This window comes from Brassica napus, chromosome A5 (assembly GCF_020379485.1).
Source record: "Brassica napus cultivar Da-Ae chromosome A5, Da-Ae, whole genome shotgun sequence".
Classification (NCBI taxonomy): Eukaryota; Viridiplantae; Streptophyta; class Magnoliopsida; order Brassicales; family Brassicaceae; genus Brassica; species Brassica napus.
Window position 1 is genome coordinate 23,841,262 of NC_063438.1, and position 18,790 is coordinate 23,860,051.

General features: G+C 33.1%; 3 protein-coding genes across 3 annotated transcripts; 1 reads left to right on the forward strand and 2 right to left on the reverse strand.

Annotated features, from left to right (window-relative positions):
* Positions 1-3,158: 3,158 nt before the first annotated feature.
* Positions 3,159-10,089, reverse strand: LOC106423522 (probable leucine-rich repeat receptor-like serine/threonine-protein kinase At3g14840). The gene is made up of 23 exons (XM_013864295.3): positions 9,946-10,089; positions 9,666-9,840; positions 8,117-8,188; positions 7,936-8,004; positions 7,778-7,849; positions 7,590-7,661; positions 7,433-7,504; positions 7,239-7,310; positions 7,070-7,141; positions 6,820-6,891; positions 6,654-6,725; positions 6,499-6,570; positions 6,345-6,410; positions 6,191-6,253; positions 6,059-6,100; positions 5,910-5,950; positions 5,449-5,822; positions 5,166-5,361; positions 4,899-5,060; positions 4,689-4,807; positions 3,983-4,431; positions 3,750-3,900; positions 3,159-3,672 (listed from the first exon to the last, which is right to left on the reverse strand). The coding sequence occupies exons 1-23, from the start codon at positions 10,034-10,036 to the stop codon at positions 3,283-3,285; spliced, it is 3,036 nt and encodes a 1,011-aa protein (XP_013719749.2). The 5' UTR covers positions 10,037-10,089; the 3' UTR covers positions 3,159-3,282.
* Positions 10,090-13,987: 3,898 nt separating this feature from the next.
* Positions 13,988-16,208, reverse strand: LOC106423583. The gene is made up of 7 exons (XM_013864353.3): positions 15,523-16,208; positions 15,210-15,449; positions 15,032-15,121; positions 14,810-14,959; positions 14,596-14,720; positions 14,393-14,522; positions 13,988-14,279 (listed from the first exon to the last, which is right to left on the reverse strand). The coding sequence occupies exons 1-7, from the start codon at positions 16,036-16,038 to the stop codon at positions 14,151-14,153; spliced, it is 1,380 nt and encodes a 459-aa protein (XP_013719807.2). The 5' UTR covers positions 16,039-16,208; the 3' UTR covers positions 13,988-14,150.
* A 947-nt stretch (positions 16,209-17,155) lies between these two features.
* LOC125609053 (F-box/kelch-repeat protein At4g39560-like) lies at positions 17,156-18,748 on the forward strand. The gene has a single exon (XM_048779844.1). It carries the CDS (start codon positions 17,546-17,548, stop codon positions 18,656-18,658), a length of 1,113 nt encoding a protein of 370 aa, XP_048635801.1. The 5' UTR covers positions 17,156-17,545; the 3' UTR covers positions 18,659-18,748.
* The last annotated feature ends 42 nt before the right edge of the window (positions 18,749-18,790 follow it).

Sequence of the window (18,790 nt, forward strand, 5' to 3'; positions counted from 1 at the left end):
CCTAAAAGAATTTGAAATATATGAAAAATCTGAAAAAATCCGAAACACGAAAAGTATTTGAAACTCCAAACAAATACCAAAAAAATTCAAATACCTAAAAATTTAAAATCTTATTCAAAATCTGACACGATGAACTGAAAAATACCCAAAATTTTATCCAAATATCCATTTTTTTTTAATTTAAAAATTTTACCTGAAACAAAACTCTAATTGTATACCAAAAACTTAAAAACAATATCCATAATACCGGAAACATATTCGGAATATCCAAATATACCTAATATACACGTATTTATGATCGAGTTTAGGGTAGGACCCGGACTCAAACAAAGACCTGCAGGTCAAAAAAAACCCAATAGATTATCTTCTCTAGACCTAAACTAAACCTATAATTTTGGGTCGGTTCGGTTTGTTTTTTATCCGGATATAATTCTCATGTCGAAAAGAAACTTACGTAAAAGTGTACATATAAAATCTCAAATAAACTAATTTGTAGATTATAGAGCTGTTAAAAATTATGTTTTTCGATATAATAAAACTTTGTATTATAATATAATCCAACAACTCCGCGCTTTCCAAGCGCGAATCAAAATCTAGTAAAATGTTAAATTTAATACAACTTCTTACATCATTATCATTTGCTGATGTAGAGGTATAGCATATATTTTATTAAATGTATTTGTTGATGTAGACATGTAGTAGTATATGCATTTTGGAGTTTCATAAGAAAAATGATATCCAGTAAAAATATATATTAAGGTGGAGACACAATATATCCCATCTATTAATTAGCCTATAAAAATTTCTAACATGTATATCATAGTTTGTATTTACCTGTTTCTATATTTTCTAAGCATTTATCATATCAAAGAATAGATTTGTCGAAATAATAATTCAAGTTAATTTGGTATGAACCAAAAATTAGAAAATCATCAACACAAAATTATGTTTAACTAGTTTAACCTTGTAATCTTGAATTCTTTTAGTTTCATTGGAAATATTATTGTAATATTATTTTCTATTGTTTCTAAAACTTAATAATTTGAAGAAATATTGCAAATAGTATCAGAGTCATTCAGTGAGCTAAAAGTTTGTTAACATCAGAGTCATTTATTATTAAAATATCACCTTATCATAATTAAAATACAAACGAAAAAATATAATGATTTTAACCATAAAATTCATTAAATAATTTATAAAAGTGGGTGGAATTATATATATACTAAAAAGAAGAAAAATAAAAGAACAAGGACTGAAAAAATAAGAAATGACAGAAAATAATTTCTGGAAAAGTCATTTCAAAATAATATTTAATAAACAATAAATTTTAAGTTTTGGTGTCTGATAGACCGTGACCACTTACCAGTATTGTTATCATCCAGAAATGAATGATGTGAACCAAAGTTCAACACTTCAACTATTATTTAGTAATATTAAAAGAAAAGGAAAATGTCTAACTATCGCTTCTATAGTTAAACCCTTAAAAAATGCATGAGACTTTTTTACGTTAACATTCTAACTTATGTGTATAGTGGTTGATGTGTTTTGAGTTAAAAGTATATTCACTGTCCAAAAGTGATTTTGATATTATGTGATTGAGGCTAAAGTAAAAAAAATTATGTAATAATTGCATATAGTAAGAGTCGAATTGATAAACCATCATATGAATATTAGAAACAAATAAGAAAAAAACAGACACAAATAAAATTTTAAATTGATAAAAATAATTATTCCTTATCAAATTTAGGGAAAAACAAATTTTTATATTATTCTACAATAAAAATGAGAGAGACTAGAAAGAAAAAGTTATTATTTATAAATGATTAAAAATAAGCAATATTGAAGAATACATTATTTATTTTCATTCTTTAGCCACCAATTGGATCCTAAATAAGTTTTTTTTAATCTTCCTAAACTTAATACATTGATTATCATATTGAATGATACCTAACCGTAGGCCTGAGATTTATTATCCGAAATCCGGATTCGATTCGAGATACGCTCCATATTCGTTCTGAAAATAGGATATCCGGGGTGCCCGGATCTGAATCCGGATAGTAAAATCTTGGATCCGTCCAAACCGAATCCGGATCCGGATATCTTAATTTTTAGGTCCGGATATCCAGATCCGTATTTTTAAAATACATTAATTTTTAAATTTCATTAATATTTATATTTTATATCTTAATATTTTTATTTTACATATTAATATTTATACATAAATTAATTTTATAATATTATATTTTAGTTTTTACAATATTATAGACATATATATATTTATAAATCTTGTATTAATATTTAATTTATGTATTATTTTAAAAATTTAGTAATTTAAAAATAAATATTTTTAATTATTTTTACGGATCCGGATCCGAATCCGAATATCCGCGGGTAATAGAATATAGAGACAGATATCCGAAATCCGGATATAGAAAAACTACAAATCCATATTCGGATATTAAATCCACGGATAAAGATCCGAATACCTAAATTTCCCGAATATCCGGATTCGTCCCAGGCATACCTAACAAGAGATGAGTAGATAGAATCGTCGGTGTGTTTGACTTATGAGTGGTACCATAGTGGACTGGTAGTCTGGTATCCTAATTCTTTTTTTCTTTTTGAAACACTCCTAATTCTAATTGTAATCTAGATAGCGCTTTTATGTGTAACAAAAGTGAAGCGTTCTATACTGATTATAATATTTGATTTATTGTATATAGTAGCTTAAAATGAGATTATATTTTGAAAAGTAAAAGTCCAATCATACATCGAATGCAAGGGGAGCAAGGGGAGCAAGGGGAGCGAAAAACAAGATGCTAACAGAAGAACAATAATTTGTCTAACTCGTATCTCTTACAGTGGCGGAGGTAGCATGTTGTGAGGGGTGTCAAATGACCCATGTGGATTTTTGAAAAAAGAAAATTTTACATGTATTTTGAAGTTAATAACTAAGAAAAGGTTACAAATTTTAGCTATTGACCCATATGTTATATGCTTATAATGTAATTGACCCCTCTAGAAAGTCTGGCTGGCTCCGCCACTGCTCTTATCATGTTTTTTTAAACAAACACCTGTTCTATTCAAAACGGTTCAGCGAATCGATCGCCAAACGTATTAGATCGGACATGAAACATTTTTAAAAGGAAACAGCCTAAGAAACAATATGTGTACTATAAAATACTTATAACCCCCACAAAATTACATAAAGGAAAACAGACAAAGATAATTATTTCCTCCATAATTATTATATATTTTGTTTTGCAAAAACATAATTCATAACTAAACTCTAGAGTTCCAGTAAGCAGAATCAAGCTTAAGAGGATAAAGATCGCTGGCGTTGGCCGTGGACGTGGAAGAAGACGTGAATGGTCCGTCGGCGCTGATAGGCTGCTCTGTCATCGCGTAATGCTTCTTCATTGCGCTCATGCTCTCTTCGTCTTTCTTGTTTTCTCTGCGTAAGGAAGCTTCAAGAAGCTTCTCAACATTCACCGTAGAACTTCCTTCGAGCATGCTGACCACCGTTGACATGGACGGCCTTTCCGACGGAACTTGACTGGTGCAGAGAATCCCTATCTGGATCATGGTCATTGCTTCTTCTCTGTTGTAATCTGTTCCAAGCCTCGGGTCAACTACTTCCATCAGTTTGTTTTGTTCCCTTAGAACGTGTACCTTTGGAAATATATGGAGAGTTATGACTTGTTTCAAAATATGTTTAGGGTTTTAGAGGTGTAAAGATAATAACTTACCCAGTCAAGAAGGTTGAAGGTCTCGACTTTGGAACGTGTGATCGTGTTGCTTCTTCCGTGGACGATTTCTAGGGCAACGACTCCGAAACTGTAGACATCTGCTTTGTCTGTCAAATGACCTCTCATGGCGTATTCCGGAGCCATGTATCCGCTGCATAAACAAGTTTGCTTTGGTTACAAGAAATCTAAACAGAACTGAAACTTTTTCTTTTAACAGTAGTTGAGGGACTTACTATGTTCCTGCGACTCGTGTGCTAATGTGTGTGTTTTCTTCTTCATCAAGCTTAGCAAGACCGAAATCCGAAATCTTTGCGTTGAGTTCCTTGTCCAGCAAGACATTAGTAGCTTTAATGTCTCTGTGTACGATCTTGAGTCTTGATTCCTCATGAAGATAAGCTAATCCTCTTGCTATTCCAACGCAGATCTTGTGCCTCGTCGGCCAATCTAGTCGAATTTGAGTCTCTAGAGGACCAAAAAGTGCTCGAGCGAGACTGTTGTTTTCTAAGTACTCGTAGACTAGCAAGAGCTGGTCACCTTCGACGCAACATCCATACAGTTTAACCAAATGTGGATGTTGTAGAGCAGATATCATAGCAATCTCGTTCAAGAACTCTCGGTTCCCTTGTTTTGATTTTGATGATAGCTGCTTTACAGCCATTACGGTTCCATCTGCCAACGTTCCCTGGATTCATACAATATACAAACTTTTAGACAAGTACTTTCTCCGAAAGAATTGTTTTACAAAAAAAAAACCTTTTAAAATTAGTGTTTTTACGGTTCAATGCATTTTATATGAGTTAGTAATACTAAACTGTAATTATTAGAGATAGTTAATCGAATAGAGTTTTATTTAGTAAGCATAAACCACATAATATTTATTTTAGAAACTTATCATTCTATTTTTCTCATAACAATGTCAATTACATATATGATGCTAACCTTGTGTACAGGTCCAAAGCCACCTTCTCCGATCTTGTTTGCTGGATCAAAGTTGTTTGTAGCAACTTTGATTTGTCTCAACGAGAAGGAACTTATCTGGAAATCCAAGTTCTTGAAATCTGTACGTGAAAAAGAATAAGAAGAAACATCATTAAGTTTGGGAAGAAATAGAGACTTCTAACTCAAAATCAATTAATTATTGCTAACAACCTTTTTCCATCTGACTCTTGGGTCTTAAGCAACCTCTCCACCATAAGATACCACCGATTAAAAGCACAAGAAATACCGTTGAAGCAAGTACAGCACCAACCAACGTGCCAATAGAGCTTCCACCACCACTTCCAGTGCCAGCTTCCTTAGGTGGAATGAAATCTACAACAAGATCATTAAAGATAAATTTCAAGAAGCAACAACAAAAAAAACACTCAAATAAATGTGATCTCTCTGTCAGATAGTTTCAAGTTTAGAAAATTTTACTTGGATTTACAGATACAGCTGATATGAGAGCACCATATACACCTCTTGTAGGAAGACCTTGAGTTCCTTTACCAGCCCAGAACAATCTTATATCAAGCTTCCCATCTGTAATCATGACCGGGAAGCTCTTAACCACAGCTCTTCCAACACCTCTTGCCTCATCTACTATATTGAAATCCTTAACCACAAGCTTTCCCTGCACATTACCATGCACACACGCCAGTTGATTTAAAGCATTACAATCTTTTCAAACATGTTTTTAGACAAATTTTAAGTAAACTACCTGAATGTATACGTCAAAGAATCGTCTTCCCAAACTTCTATACGTTTCATCGTCACTGAACATAATTTCAGCGAAGTGAAGATTAACAGTGTAATTTCCTTGTCCAAGACACAATGCGTAGTAAGTAAGTGAAATGGCTGATAGACTTGCATGTGTATAAAGACTAGGATCTGCTATCGTAAGCTCTGACGTATTTTCCCATATGGTTGATCCTCTGGGAGACCGAGCATCTTCCAAGAAGTTCCCGGTGTTGCTAGAAACCCAACCGTTTCCACTGTCGTATAAGATTGGTCTAGCCGATGTATCAGCATCATACTTAGTCCCATTGATTGTAAGTTCAGTACCACCACAGTTTATATGAAGGCCATAGAAAGCTTAAGAATAACAAAAGTTAAATCAGCTGCGCTGCTAGATTTTAGCGATATGGTTTTGTGATATGTATATTAGCTTCAAAGACTTACTTTTGGGACATTTATAGCTACTCAGACATGAAACGTTTGAGCTGTAGCCAATCATAACAACATAATATCAGTATTAGAGAGAAGTAGCCCTAGTCTAGGTTCAGAAGAATGAACTGAGAGTTGGTCTGACTGCCTTCACTATGGCTTACTAGTTATTTGCAAGTAAAGGACTTGTGCTTGAAAACATATTCCTGTGAGTGAAAAAATCCAAGAAATTGTAAGATGTATACTGATAATTTCTAAGGCACGAGAAGTTTGAATTTATTTATTTATCTTCTTACACAGCATTTCGTTGACATTGTGCGGTTGTTGGATCATTAGTAAAGTTATTGTAGTTAAGATCACTGCAATATAAATAACAAAACAAAATGTTATTCGGGTGTGTCTCTACAAAAAAAAAAAATATATATATATATATAGTTAAAGAAAACTCACATCTTCTCTCCTCTGTCTATCATCCAAATTGGTACTTCCCCATTTAACATGTTACTTGTAAAATACCTGGAAGATTAGAAAACGAAATTAACTTTCATTCACAGATAGATTTTAACAAAACAAGAAGAAAGAAGAGAGGAGCAGAGCGTCATACATGTTCTCTACGTTGGAAAGAGCTCTATATTCTACCGGAATTGGTCCACTTAGTTTATTAAAGCTAAGATCTCTGCAAAATGAGTCTCACAATGTCATCTTGAAATTTTTTTTTTCATATTTTATGCAGGCCAAAGAAGAAAAGACTTTACTTACAAGAGTTTTAATGATGTGTTCTGTCCAATATACGCAGGTAACTCTCCTGTAATGTTGCAGTTCCTAAGAATCCTGTAAGCAAACAGCGAGTGGAAGTAGAAGTTAAGCTCAACGATAATGAGAAGAAGCTATTACTGAAATTGTTTAGTCTTAGACTAAAACTAACAATGTCCTCATCAGTGTCATGTTTTGAAGTGGCGGAAATGGAGACTCTGGTCCGCTCAAGTCACTGATCCTCCTACAAAACAAAATTAAGAAAAGAAACCATAAATGTTATTGATAATTTGGCGAAACACGCTTTAAATTTAGAAACTAATGTAATGAACTCCACCCTTTGGGGGCTTTAAGATTTGAATAGAAGGTTGTGTTACAGAAAAAAAAAAAAAGAATCTCACACGTTAAGTTGGTGTACTTACAAGTCTGTTAACTTGCTAAGAGGACTAATGGTACTAGGAATTGGTCCGACTAAACCACTAGCTTGAATAACCCTGTTGCATGCAGCAAAACAACATTTCACTCATTTGTAAGTCACCAAAACCCATACAAGAAACGAAAGAATCTGATTATGCTAAAAGAATTGCTTACAATTTATCAAGGTTTGTCCAGTTCTGGATGAAATCTGGTATTGTACCAGTTAGCTGATTGTCACTTATACGGCTAAAAATCAAGAGAATAATATATATTAATATTCATATATATATATATATATATATATATAAAGTCCGGATCTCCAGCAAAATATGCATTACGAACTAGAAGAATATTAGACTAAGTCTTACAAATCGGTCAATGTTATAAGTTTGGAGAATGTACTTGGGATGTCTCCACTCAAGTTGTTCGAGCTAAGAAGCCTACAAAGATAAAACATAGCTTCAACACTGGTAAATTCTCTGGAAGTTGTGTAGATTGTAAAAGAACTTAGATAATGATTCTTACATTCTTCGAACATTTGGTAGATTCGCCAGCTCTGGAGGTAAATTCCCTGAGATTTGGTTGAATTCCAAGACACTAAAACCCAATTGTTCCACAAAACAAAAACAAATCAAGACACTATCACCAAAATATGAATTATCTGAGACATTTACATTTTTAAAGAGAGAGAGAGATCAAAGAAGTGTACTCACAAGCTCACAAGGCTTGTAATGTTTCCAATCTCTTTTGGGATTGGACCAGTTATTCGGTTTCCAAGTAAGGTACTGCATTTCATCATCCAACAAATCAATCTACACATTCATGCACAGATATAAAGTGTATATGGACAGAGACACGCATATATACATACAGGTTTACAAGTGGCAAGGCTCCCCATTCGGGAGGAATTGAACCATTGAGAAAGTTTCTAGACAGATCACTGCAAAAAGAAAGAAAAAAAAAGTATCAGTTAAATTAGTTAAGAAAGACACTAGTAATGGCATATACTGTAATAAAGGGAATGTTCAAGGGATAATATTTGCTATTCTTACATCTCCTGTAGAAAAGGAAGTCCTGCAAACTCTTTAGGAAGAGATCCATTAAGGTTTTGTCCCTTGACAACTCTGTCCAAGATTTAAGAGGAAAAAGAAAGAAGAGCTTTCAAAATACTATTCATCACGAAAGTTGAACAAAATAAGTTAAAAATCTGCACCATATTTAGTTGTTTTTTCTTTAGTATTTAAATTTAGATGAGAAATAAATGTAAAAATTGGCTTTCAGTTTCATTATACTTTGTTTGTTTTTTATGTTTGTAAAAGTCTATTTCTCAAAACTGCGTCATGGACTTTTTTTATCCTATGTTGACAGTGTTAATAACGTAACACTTAATCATTTATAAGAAAAATTATATTGTCACTCACAATTTTAATTTATACCAAAAATTTGTTTACAAGTCGATGCGAGCAATTTATTATAAAACACATGTAAAATATATTTTAATATAAGTAATATTCTAACTAAATAATTCATGTATTAAAGTATTCGTTCGATTTTCAAAGTTTTTATTTAGTATAACTATTTTGGGTAAAGAAAAATAAAAGTTGTTCAAATATTTATAAATTTTGATTTGCTTAGATTTTTTTTCTGTTTCAAGGTAATATGCTTTGGAAGCTGAGACCTCACACTTAAAAAAAGTCTTTATATTTTTTAATGAAAAATCAACATGTATATATAATGTTCTAAAAATAATTTATCAACTAGATAATTTTTTATACTTATGTATGGATATAAATATTTACAAAATAAATACATTCTAATAATTTATGAATATATATTTTAAATTTAATTTTTGTAATATATGGTAATTAAAATGCATAATTTATTTTAAATAATATTATGTCTTTTACTGACAAAAAAAATTATGTCTTTTAATTAAAAGAATGATTTTGGATATATAATATCTCATCTGTTTGGTTATTATATGGATATATTATGTAATGTCTATTTTTTTCGATGGCAACATTATTTTTGTTCTATATATATTAAAATTTTGGTTAAATTTGTTATTTACATTTAATTTGATTCTTGTCTTAAATTTGTTAATTTATTTTGTTGATTATTTATAATTTAATATATGATTTTCGAGAATAAATTAGTAAAAAACAACTAAAATATATATTGATTTATAAATTACATATGAATGTAAAAAGGAGTTTGAAACCTCATGTACATATATATATGATGTTTTAGCTTAGTGCACAAAGATTAAAAAACTTATTTTTCTCTAAAAACATTTTTAAAGATAGAATTTTAAAATAATTCAACCAATTATAAAAAATACTATAAGATTTAATTGGTTAAATAGTTTCCAATAGAGATAAAGTTAATTTTAAATCTCAAAATGTCTTATATTTTAAAATAACATAAACCTCCTAAAACATCATATAATTTGAAACTGAGTATATATAAAATAATTTAATTGTATTAGTTGGTTAATATTTTTAGGATATTATTTGAGAATTTTATCGTTATTTATTAATATATTGAGTCGTTCAATTATTTATGTGTAGAAGAGGGAATAATAAAGAGGTAGGAACGCACATGCTGGCGACATGGCAAACGGAGGAGGAGCAGTTACAAGTAACAGCGTTTGTAAAGTCACCGTCGGCGTTAGGTATTCTCCAACCTCCTACGGTTGAAGCGACGCCGCATGGATCCACATTGAAATCCCAGTTATTTTGGTGTAAGCCCTTCGCTATGGCTCTTAAAACGTCCACTGCGACAGAAAAAAAAAAACTAACCTCATTATACACTGACGAGAGACGAATACAAAAGTACGTAACGTACACACTCATTAACACATACATATAAATCTTTATACCTTCATCTGTGGCTAACTTTTGAGAGGAAGCGAAGCCGGAGAAGACGAGGGAGACGAGTATGTACATGAAGATAAGCAGAGTTAACGACATTTTCTTTTTCTTTTTTTAAAGACTGTTATTAATTTGTTTGTGTGAGAGAAGATAAGATACGATGAGAGTTAAGTATAAGAAGAACGGGTTTGTCTATGCGACAAGGGACGGTGAATTCAGAAGTCTTGAAAAGAGACGTAGGGGGTCTGAACGGTGACAACATATATTATTTAAACATTATTTGAAAAATATTTTTTGGAAAAATTGTTTAACCGTCATCGTACTTTATTCTCATGAAAAATGATATGATTTAGTACAAAATATTACAAATTTTTTTTATCATGAAATATACAATTTTTATGATGAAAACTTGATTTATGATAAAATTCTTAAATAAAGTTAATGAATAAAATTTTAAATTATGTCAAGAATCCTAAATAAAATATAACTAGTGTTGGCTAATTTTTTTTATTGTAACACATAAATATGTGGAAAATTCTAATTTTACCACAAATTTGATAACGCTTTTCAAATTTACGTTTAAAAATAATTATTTTCATAAATATTTTAAATTTTTGATGAAAAAACTAAATTAACCATCTTAAGCTTGAAATATTTTAAAAAAAATATTTTTGAAAATTGGTAGTCAACTTCTTGTTTTCAAGCAATTTTCTAAATATATTAGTGATGAAAATTAGTTATGGAAATATTTTTAACTGACATATAATTAAATCTGGCTCTATTCCATAAAAAAAATTAATAAAACCAAAAATTATATTAAAACATTGGAAGGGTATAAAGGAAACAATTAAACAACATATCATACGTGTGTGTGATTTTTTTTACCAAAAAGAAACAAACGTGTGTGATCTTTTGATAACCACTCTTATTAAATTACTGAAATTCTACGAGTGAATCTCAATTCTTTTTTTATCCCATTTTTTAGAAAATATCTTAAGATAGCATTAAAAAGAAATATATTTAGCTTTTAACATTTAGACCAAAAATAAATAAATATATATTAGCATAGTACTAAAAATATTGTATCACAAAAACGTCTTCAAAATTAAAATGAGTAAAATAAGTTTCATCAAAAACAATAAAATATACTTATAATCCGATTATTAACTAATGTATATTAAATTTTATATTTTGGAGGGTGGGACTTAGGATTTAAATTTAAATTAAATTTTTTTTTTTGCAAATAAAATTTTAATTTTTTTTTTAATTTTTTAGGATTCAAATTTTCAAATAATAATATTAAAACTTTTAGTTTTTACTTATCATCTTTGAAAATTCTATTTTGTTGTTGTGTAGCTTACTAATCATCAACATGTTTTTTGAATATCAACATTCTAATTTTTCAACCCAACAATTTATCGTTTGATCGAATACTACTAAATCTCGAGGACAAGTCAAAGAGGCCACCTTATTAGACTCGAGACTGAAATAGACTTATTCAAAATTACGAAGAGGTGACTAAGACGATTCTCTTAAACTTTAGTCATTAATTTTTGGGAAATTTGGAAATAAGGAACAGAAAAACTTAGCTATTGTCCCTTTTAGTACAAAATCAAATTTTGTCACTTTTGGATTTTCACTACACTTCTTGTAAATAAAAATTCATATCAATATATTTACAATACAAAAAAATAAAGAAAAATATAAACCATGAAGTTATCAAACATGTGCATATATGAAAAATATTTTTGGATTAAAAAAATATTTAGAATAGAACTTTAAAAATGGACTAAATATGTTAGAATATCAAATCTTCATCTACGACAATTTAGAATATGCATTCTACCTAAGACAAAATGATCTACTATACGTAGAAGGCACAATACACCTAAAAAATTTTGACCTACTAAAACAGAATAACAAATCTGCATTTCCTTTTATGTTCTGTATAAAACAAAAATTTTGACCTACTAAACCAATCTAGCTTAACATGGTATCAGAGCCTGATCCATACAGTCCAATTCGATCCATTATCGATCCAGCCCAAAGTCAGCCCATCGATCCTTGTCCGAGCATTCCGAGATTGATACTCAAAGAGCCATCATCTCGAGGAGGCGTATTAGGGATAAATGTCCCACATCGAATATTGGAAGGGATCCTTAGCAATATATAAGATGGATGGGCCACTCCACTTAGTACCAATTGGTTTTAGGTTGGAAGTCCATCTAGCTTAACATAACATGATGGTCGTTAAAAAAAAAGGGTTTACCTGGTGATGTTCGCAGAGAGCCTGGGTTCAAAAAAAAAAAAGGGTTTATCACGTACATAATCCAAAACACCAGAAAAAATGGTTTTATTGGGTCAAATTTCGTCAAGTTTATAAACATTATTATAAAACGAAATGCTTGATACTACTATATATGTTTTAAATGTCTATTAATTACTATTTACTTTAACCATTTTTATTGCATGACTTTGAACTGGTTTCCTGACTGAAACTGTAAATTTGTGACCACAGTTTTCTAATTTGAAAACCCGACAATATACTCAATATTGAACTGTCTTCTCTAATGTTTTTACCAAAAAAAAAAGTGACAATGTGTATTATTCTACATGCAGACAATATAAACGTGGATTAAAAATATTGTCGGGTTTTTAAAAGAGTAAATTGTAAATTACAGTTTTCATCAATACCTATAAACGTGACAATATTGAACTGTCTTCTCCAAAATAATTTGAGTTTTATATTGTTGATAGGCCCGGCTCAAAGAGTAGTTGGACCACATGCTGCTTGGAACAAGGAGACGCTACAAGCTGGCCTCGCATGGACCTTCACCGGATCCGGATTCAGTTCAGCGGTGGAAGGATCAAGCACCCAAGACTACAACAAATCACCACTGGTGGCCGAAGACTTGCTCTCATCAAGGCAGCGACCCTCGAGATCACTTCTCTAAGGATGTCCTCCGATAATCTAACGCTCATTCGAGCTATCAACATGACATGCAGATTAAGGAAATTCAAAGAATCGTGTGTGGTATCCAAAAAATTTCCTCTGCTTTCGTCAAAATCATTTTTTCTCACATTTCTTGCGACTTTAATAAAAAAGCCGATGCGTTGGCTAAGCAATTCCTTCTTTGTATTTCTGTAGTGGACCTTCTTTTGGGTTGACTTGGGCCTGAAATCTTTCTCTATTAATCAAATGAGTTGTGCACAAAAAAAAAAAATACCTCTGATATAAATTTACCGGATTAAGCTTCATATATCTATCTTGAAGTTATGTTTGTTCTCCAGTAGGCTTTTAGCCTCTTTTTTCTTTCTTTTGTCTCTTGAGCCCCTGTAGACTCGGTTCTAGTTCAAGAGTTTGTTTCCGGACGGTACTTGTATCACATCAGTTTGTGGCTTCATAAAATTAAAGATTATATCTTTGATGGTTGTATTTAAAGAACGGTTGCAAATCTATCCTTAATCTAACAAATTAAGATCTTATTATGTATTCTACTAGATTAAGATCCTAACTTCTTTAAAAATTGGAAAAAGGGCCCTGTGGAAAAGCACTCTCAGTATATGTTCACAACCAACTGATTTTTGATAAAAAAAATTAACACAGTTTTGATATAATTTTTTCAAATTTACTCTTAAGATAATTATTATCATCAATGTTTTAAATTTGTAATAAAATAATTAAATTAATTCTCGTAGATCATTTATACAATGTTTTAAAACAATTTATAAAAAATTTAGAAATCCAACCTCAGCCATTAAATATTAAATTTTAAATAGTAACCATTAAACCATAAACTCAAATGTTAGTATTTTTTAATTAGTTAAATTTCTAAAAATGATAACCAACTTAAGATATTTAATTAATTTCTTATTAAAAAGATAATAAATTTTACAGGCTTATTTTATGATTTTTTAATATTTGGTGGGTTTAAAAACACTATAGAACATTACCAACCCCCATTCTATATTTTCTTTTAAATAGAGTTTAAAATAAAAATGCTTAACAATCATTTTATTTTCTACCTTATAATTGAGTAACAAAAAAAATGATCTGAAATAAAGTGGATCTATTAATGATTGTCTAACTTGCGGTATCTAATTTTCTTTCACACATGTACATGGAAATGTGGCGAAGCAGTCTTTTCACACATATATACATCAGTACATGGGAATAAACTTTGCCTTAGTATGTGTATACAAGGAAAGGGAATCAGAACTCAAAAGAGTTATTAAGCTGGACAGAGAAAGAAGGCTGGCCAATACTTGCTGCAAGAGGAGTATCAGCTCTAACAACTATCCCCGTGCGTCCGTTGTTTCCATTCCATTTCGACCGACCAAACTGCAGTTTCCATCAGAGAAACACAGAGTAGTTAAGTTAGGGTCGTGAAGGAGACAGAAACGGTTCAGGCTTTGACTTCACATAGCAATAAAAAAAAGACAAGCTTAGCTTACAGATACAGAGGCAAATGCTGAAGGATGTGCGTTGAGTGCGTAGCCATATATCAAGTTCAAGTCATCCCTCAGCGAGTGTATCACTTCCGCTTTCACCCCGGGGTTGCTTCCACCAAACGTGGGACATACACTGTTCCGGTTCATGAATCTTGTATTCATTCTTGGTTTAGAGGGGCACATGTTTAGTAAAGAAAAAGCTTTACCTGAGTTGAAGTGTAGGCTTCATTAGTAGTCCGGATCTACGCCATGCCAAGCCTTGAGAAACTTCCAACGCGAATGATTTGTCAGGCAAATATACCATTGGTGTGATTCTAGTTCCACGTTTGTTCTATTCCACGAACAAAGAGGTTTTAAAAAAAAATGAGAATAAGCTCCATCCACAAGGATCATGATGAGTTTTATGATCTCTATACTAACCTTACAAGAGTAACTAAACCTCATATCGCCTGGATACTGACCCTGTGCTTGAAGAAGACCTCCACAGAGAGGCACAAAGGTACTCACTGTCAACCCCTCGCCGGATACATAAGTCAGTTGCCCGTTTGGGAACTGCAAATCCATAAAGGACTGTCCAAAGACAACAAGTTCAGGAAAAGTAAGAACATAACCACACCTCCAAGGAACAAAAGAGTGGCTTACGCAAGACAAAGGGTTGAGACATAGCATTGACATCATAAGCCATCTTCTATGCTTTGACCATATAGCTGGGCAAAGTGAATGCATACCTTTCTGCAAACAAACTTAAGTAAGTTTTGGGATAAAATTCGAAAGAGAGAGGAACTCTTACTGAAGTGTGTGAAGTTTATTAAGCATATACCTTCCTGTCATATCCATACCAGAGCAAGTGTTGTTTTGATAAGTGCAACGGTAAGAGAAGAGTTGAATCACGTAGGAAGAGAATCGGTCCAAGCTGGAGAAGAAAAAGAGAGGAAGTCCCATCACTTGCAGTAGAACTCGAACTCGAGGCTTCAAGTCTCCATATGTCTCCCCTGGCTGCCAATGAATGTTCCATACCATTTGTCCTACTATCATAACTTGATGATATATCAATCTTCCCCTGCATTCACCGAGAGAAATCTACAGTTACTCAATCAAGAAGCAGACAAAGAGAACAAAGCAGACAAGTATACCTTTGATCTTCCAAGGAAACCACCTGTTCTTAAATAAGAATCTGCAACTTCCTCTTCAGACATGGTAACAGAATCATCCGTCTTAGAAAAACCTGTCTCTTTCAACCGTTCTGCAGCAACATAAGCCCTATGGCTCCTTATACTCTTACCACTAAGCTTGCTATCTTCGTGCACAAACGGTATAGGTAACCTCCTAAAGAACTGCTGGACCATGAGGTTCAAACCAGAACCGAAATCAACACCAGCTTGACCTATCTTACTCCCAGCATCAAGAACCGCCGCAACACCGTTGATGGGTTGGTTAATAATACCGAAACTATAATCTCTAATAGCGTCGAAATGTTGACTCGGGAACTCGAGATCGAAAGGTTTCGGCTTTTGATGATGGTGAGGCCACGGGAAGGAAGGTGGGCTAATCTGAATCAAACCCGTGAAGCCCTGAGCGAGCCGGTCGGCTAAATCTAGCCCTTGTCGTTGAACCTCTTCCCAAGCTTCGAAAGATCTCTCCACCGACATGTTTGTTTAAATCCTCATGCGAATCAAATCAGTGGGAGAAAGGTTTGAACTTTACCTAAGGATCGAAAACAGGGGAAACAGAGCAGACACAGATTCACCGCTTTGAAAGCAATAAGCTTTGGCTATTGATGATGATGATGATAGGCTTCCTTAAAAAGATCAAATCTTTTGTCCCTTCGTTGACCAAAACCATACGCAAGTCTTCTTCTTTGTTACGGAACCATTTTTTACTTTATGATATAACCGGGATGGATTCGGGTGCAGGACCGGATCGGTTTGCCAAACACAATTGAGATGTTTGAGATCATAACAAAATACTACTTGAGATTTTGAAAACTGTTTTTTTTTTGTACATACATGTATATTTTGCTTTAGTACTTTACAAATTCTTTTGTAGAATTTGATCTTTTTTTTTGTATTCGAAGTGGACATAAAAAAAAAAGAAACAATATTAGAATCGGTTTGGTACGGTTTAGCCAAATCCGAACCTAAGCTTCTTTTGGCCCTTTGGCCGCTGATTTATCCTTAAGATCTCCGACACTGACCTATATAAGACACATGTAACCAAGACTATAAGGATTGTGTTTTACCTCGACGGCGTTGACAAGTGTAATATACACAAGGAATGTTTATGAGTATAGTGACGTCTTAACTAATATAACTATATTTTTTTTTCTATATTTATTTTAATTTGTACTCTAAGACCTGAGACAAATAAAAAAAAAACTCAAAACTAATAGTGAAAACATAGATTTCTTATTGTTTTGTTTTTAATAATTAAATTTAGTTTACTTAATTATAAACTTTTTTGATAATTTTAACAGATTGAATGAACCTTTAAAACAACACACAAAAATTATAGATCCATGGATCCGGTAGAGTAGAAGATGAATGTAACCGTAGTCCAGAACCACATTTTTTTGTAGAGTATCTATCATATGCATGTATATCAAACTATATGTGGACATTAGAACATACTTTAGAATGTAACCGGTTTTTATCGGTTCTTTTGTCCACCCTTAGTAGTAGTAAGCAAATACCGGTTTAACTAGCCTAAACCAATAGAGAAATGTCAGAAATTGGAGTAAACTGATTAAAGGAAATTATAAACAGACAAAAAACAAAACAAAACAAAAGAAGGAAATTCAAGGAATGTTTACATATTTCATTTTTATGTACCAAACTATATTGTAAACTTCCTCCATGAGGATCCCCTTGCTTCATCAATATAAAGGAATCTTTGTCGAAAAAAATAATAAGTAAATTCAAATTATCAGCTGATCCTAATTAATATTGAAAAAATAATTTTCATAAATATAAAATTATAGAAAGGAAAATTATAAACCGATAAAACAAAAAGAAAGGAAAATTTTAAGTTTAATCATAATTAATATTGGGAAAAGAATTCTCATAGATATAAAACATTACTCCGATCCGACCAAACTCTTTTTAATCTTTTTTTTTTAGCAACCCGACCAAACTAAACTCTTTTAATCAAATTGAATCAATGGAGGAAGAAAGATGGGAATCATCGCCACCTCCGGCCAAGAAGATGAAAGTGTCTCCGTCGTCGTCTGGGTTATGGTCGCTGCCAGATGAGGTGGCAGTTAACTGTCTGGCTCAGATCTCAAGATTCGACCTGGCGGCCTTAGCAATCGCCTCAAAGAGCCACCGGTCTCTCGTGTCTTCCCCTGAGCTCTTGGAACTGAGACGGCAGAAGGGTTGCACCGAGACGTGTTTCTACGTATGCATGCGCGTCTCTCCCGACCCGAGCCGCCCACCACGTTGGTTCATCCTCAGCCCTCACCATCGCCTGAACCCGATCCCGTGGAACCCCTCCCAGGCCTCGGAATCGTCCTCCTACGTGGCGGTGGACGGAGGGATCTACGTTTTGGGTGGACTCATAGACGGCCGCCACCGCACTCGAGATGTCTGGTTCCTAGATTGTTTCTCCCACACGTGGACACGCGTCCCGTCCATGAAGATGCCTCGTGCTTCCGCATCAGCGAACCTCGTCGACGGGAGGATATACGTTTCTGGAGGGTGTGTAGAGGAGAAAGCTAATCCCATAAACTGGTCAGAGGTTTTCGATATAAAGACCCAAACGTGGGGTCACTGGTATCTCCCCAAGTTGCGATTCAGTATCTGCCAGAGTGTGGTGATAGAGGAGGAGAAGAAGGTTTACGTTGTTGACGAGGGGCGTCGAAGCTTCTACTTGTTGCCGAGTGAGTGTTTGTTTTGGAGGTTAAACAAAACAATTTGCGACTTTATTCCGGGAACCAGAAACGATTGGTGTGCTATAGGGAAGCTTTTGTTCTGTCGTGGTACTACTTGCGGGAGGATACTGTGGTGTGAGCCTAATGAGTTGCGTTGGAAACCAGTCAAGGGTCTGGAGGTATATGATATATGCAGACTCAGCAGCAACTCTGCTGGAAACATTGTCATCTTCTGGAACTCCCATCTTCGTCAGACTTGGCTTTGGTCTGCTGAGATTTCCTTGCGGAGGGAACAAGAAGAGATTTGGGGTAAGATGGAATGGTCCGATGCTGTCTTCAAACTTGATACTCTCTCACCCTCATCTGTCTTATACTCTGCTTCTGTTCTTGTGTCGGCTAAATGAATCTATGCATTATATTGATTTAACTTATAACATTGTGTAACAAACCTCAAGTTTAAAGCAAAGGGTTAAAGCATCAATATTGTTTTTTTATTGTTCTGTCTTCATCCATCTTCTTTTATCTTGACATGAAAA

Coding starts and splice junctions, on each gene's coding strand:
- LOC106423583 (XM_013864353.3), bottom strand. CDS start 16,038: ATGTCGGTGGAGAGATCTTTCGAAGCTTGGGAAGAGGTTCAACGACAA. Junction 15,450..15,522: donor GTTTCCTTGGAAGATCAAAG/GTATACTTGTCT, acceptor CGGTGAATGCAG/GGGAAGATTGATATATCATC. Junction 14,280..14,392: donor CAGCATTTGCCTCTGTATCT/GTAAGCTAAGCT, acceptor TGGAAACTGCAG/TTTGGTCGGTCGAAATGGAA.
- LOC106423522 (XM_013864295.3), bottom strand. CDS start 10,036: ATGTCGTTAACTCTGCTTATCTTCATGTACATACTCGTCTCCCTCGTC. Junction 7,850..7,935: donor GCCTTGCCACTTGTAAACCT/GTATGTATATAT, acceptor GATGAAATGCAG/TACCTTACTTGGAAACCGAA. Junction 7,662..7,777: donor ATTACAAGCCTTGTGAGCTT/GTGAGTACACTT, acceptor ATTGGGTTTTAG/TGTCTTGGAATTCAACCAAA.
- LOC125609053 (XM_048779844.1), top strand. CDS start 17,546: ATGGAGGAAGAAAGATGGGAATCATCGCCACCTCCGGCCAAGAAGATG.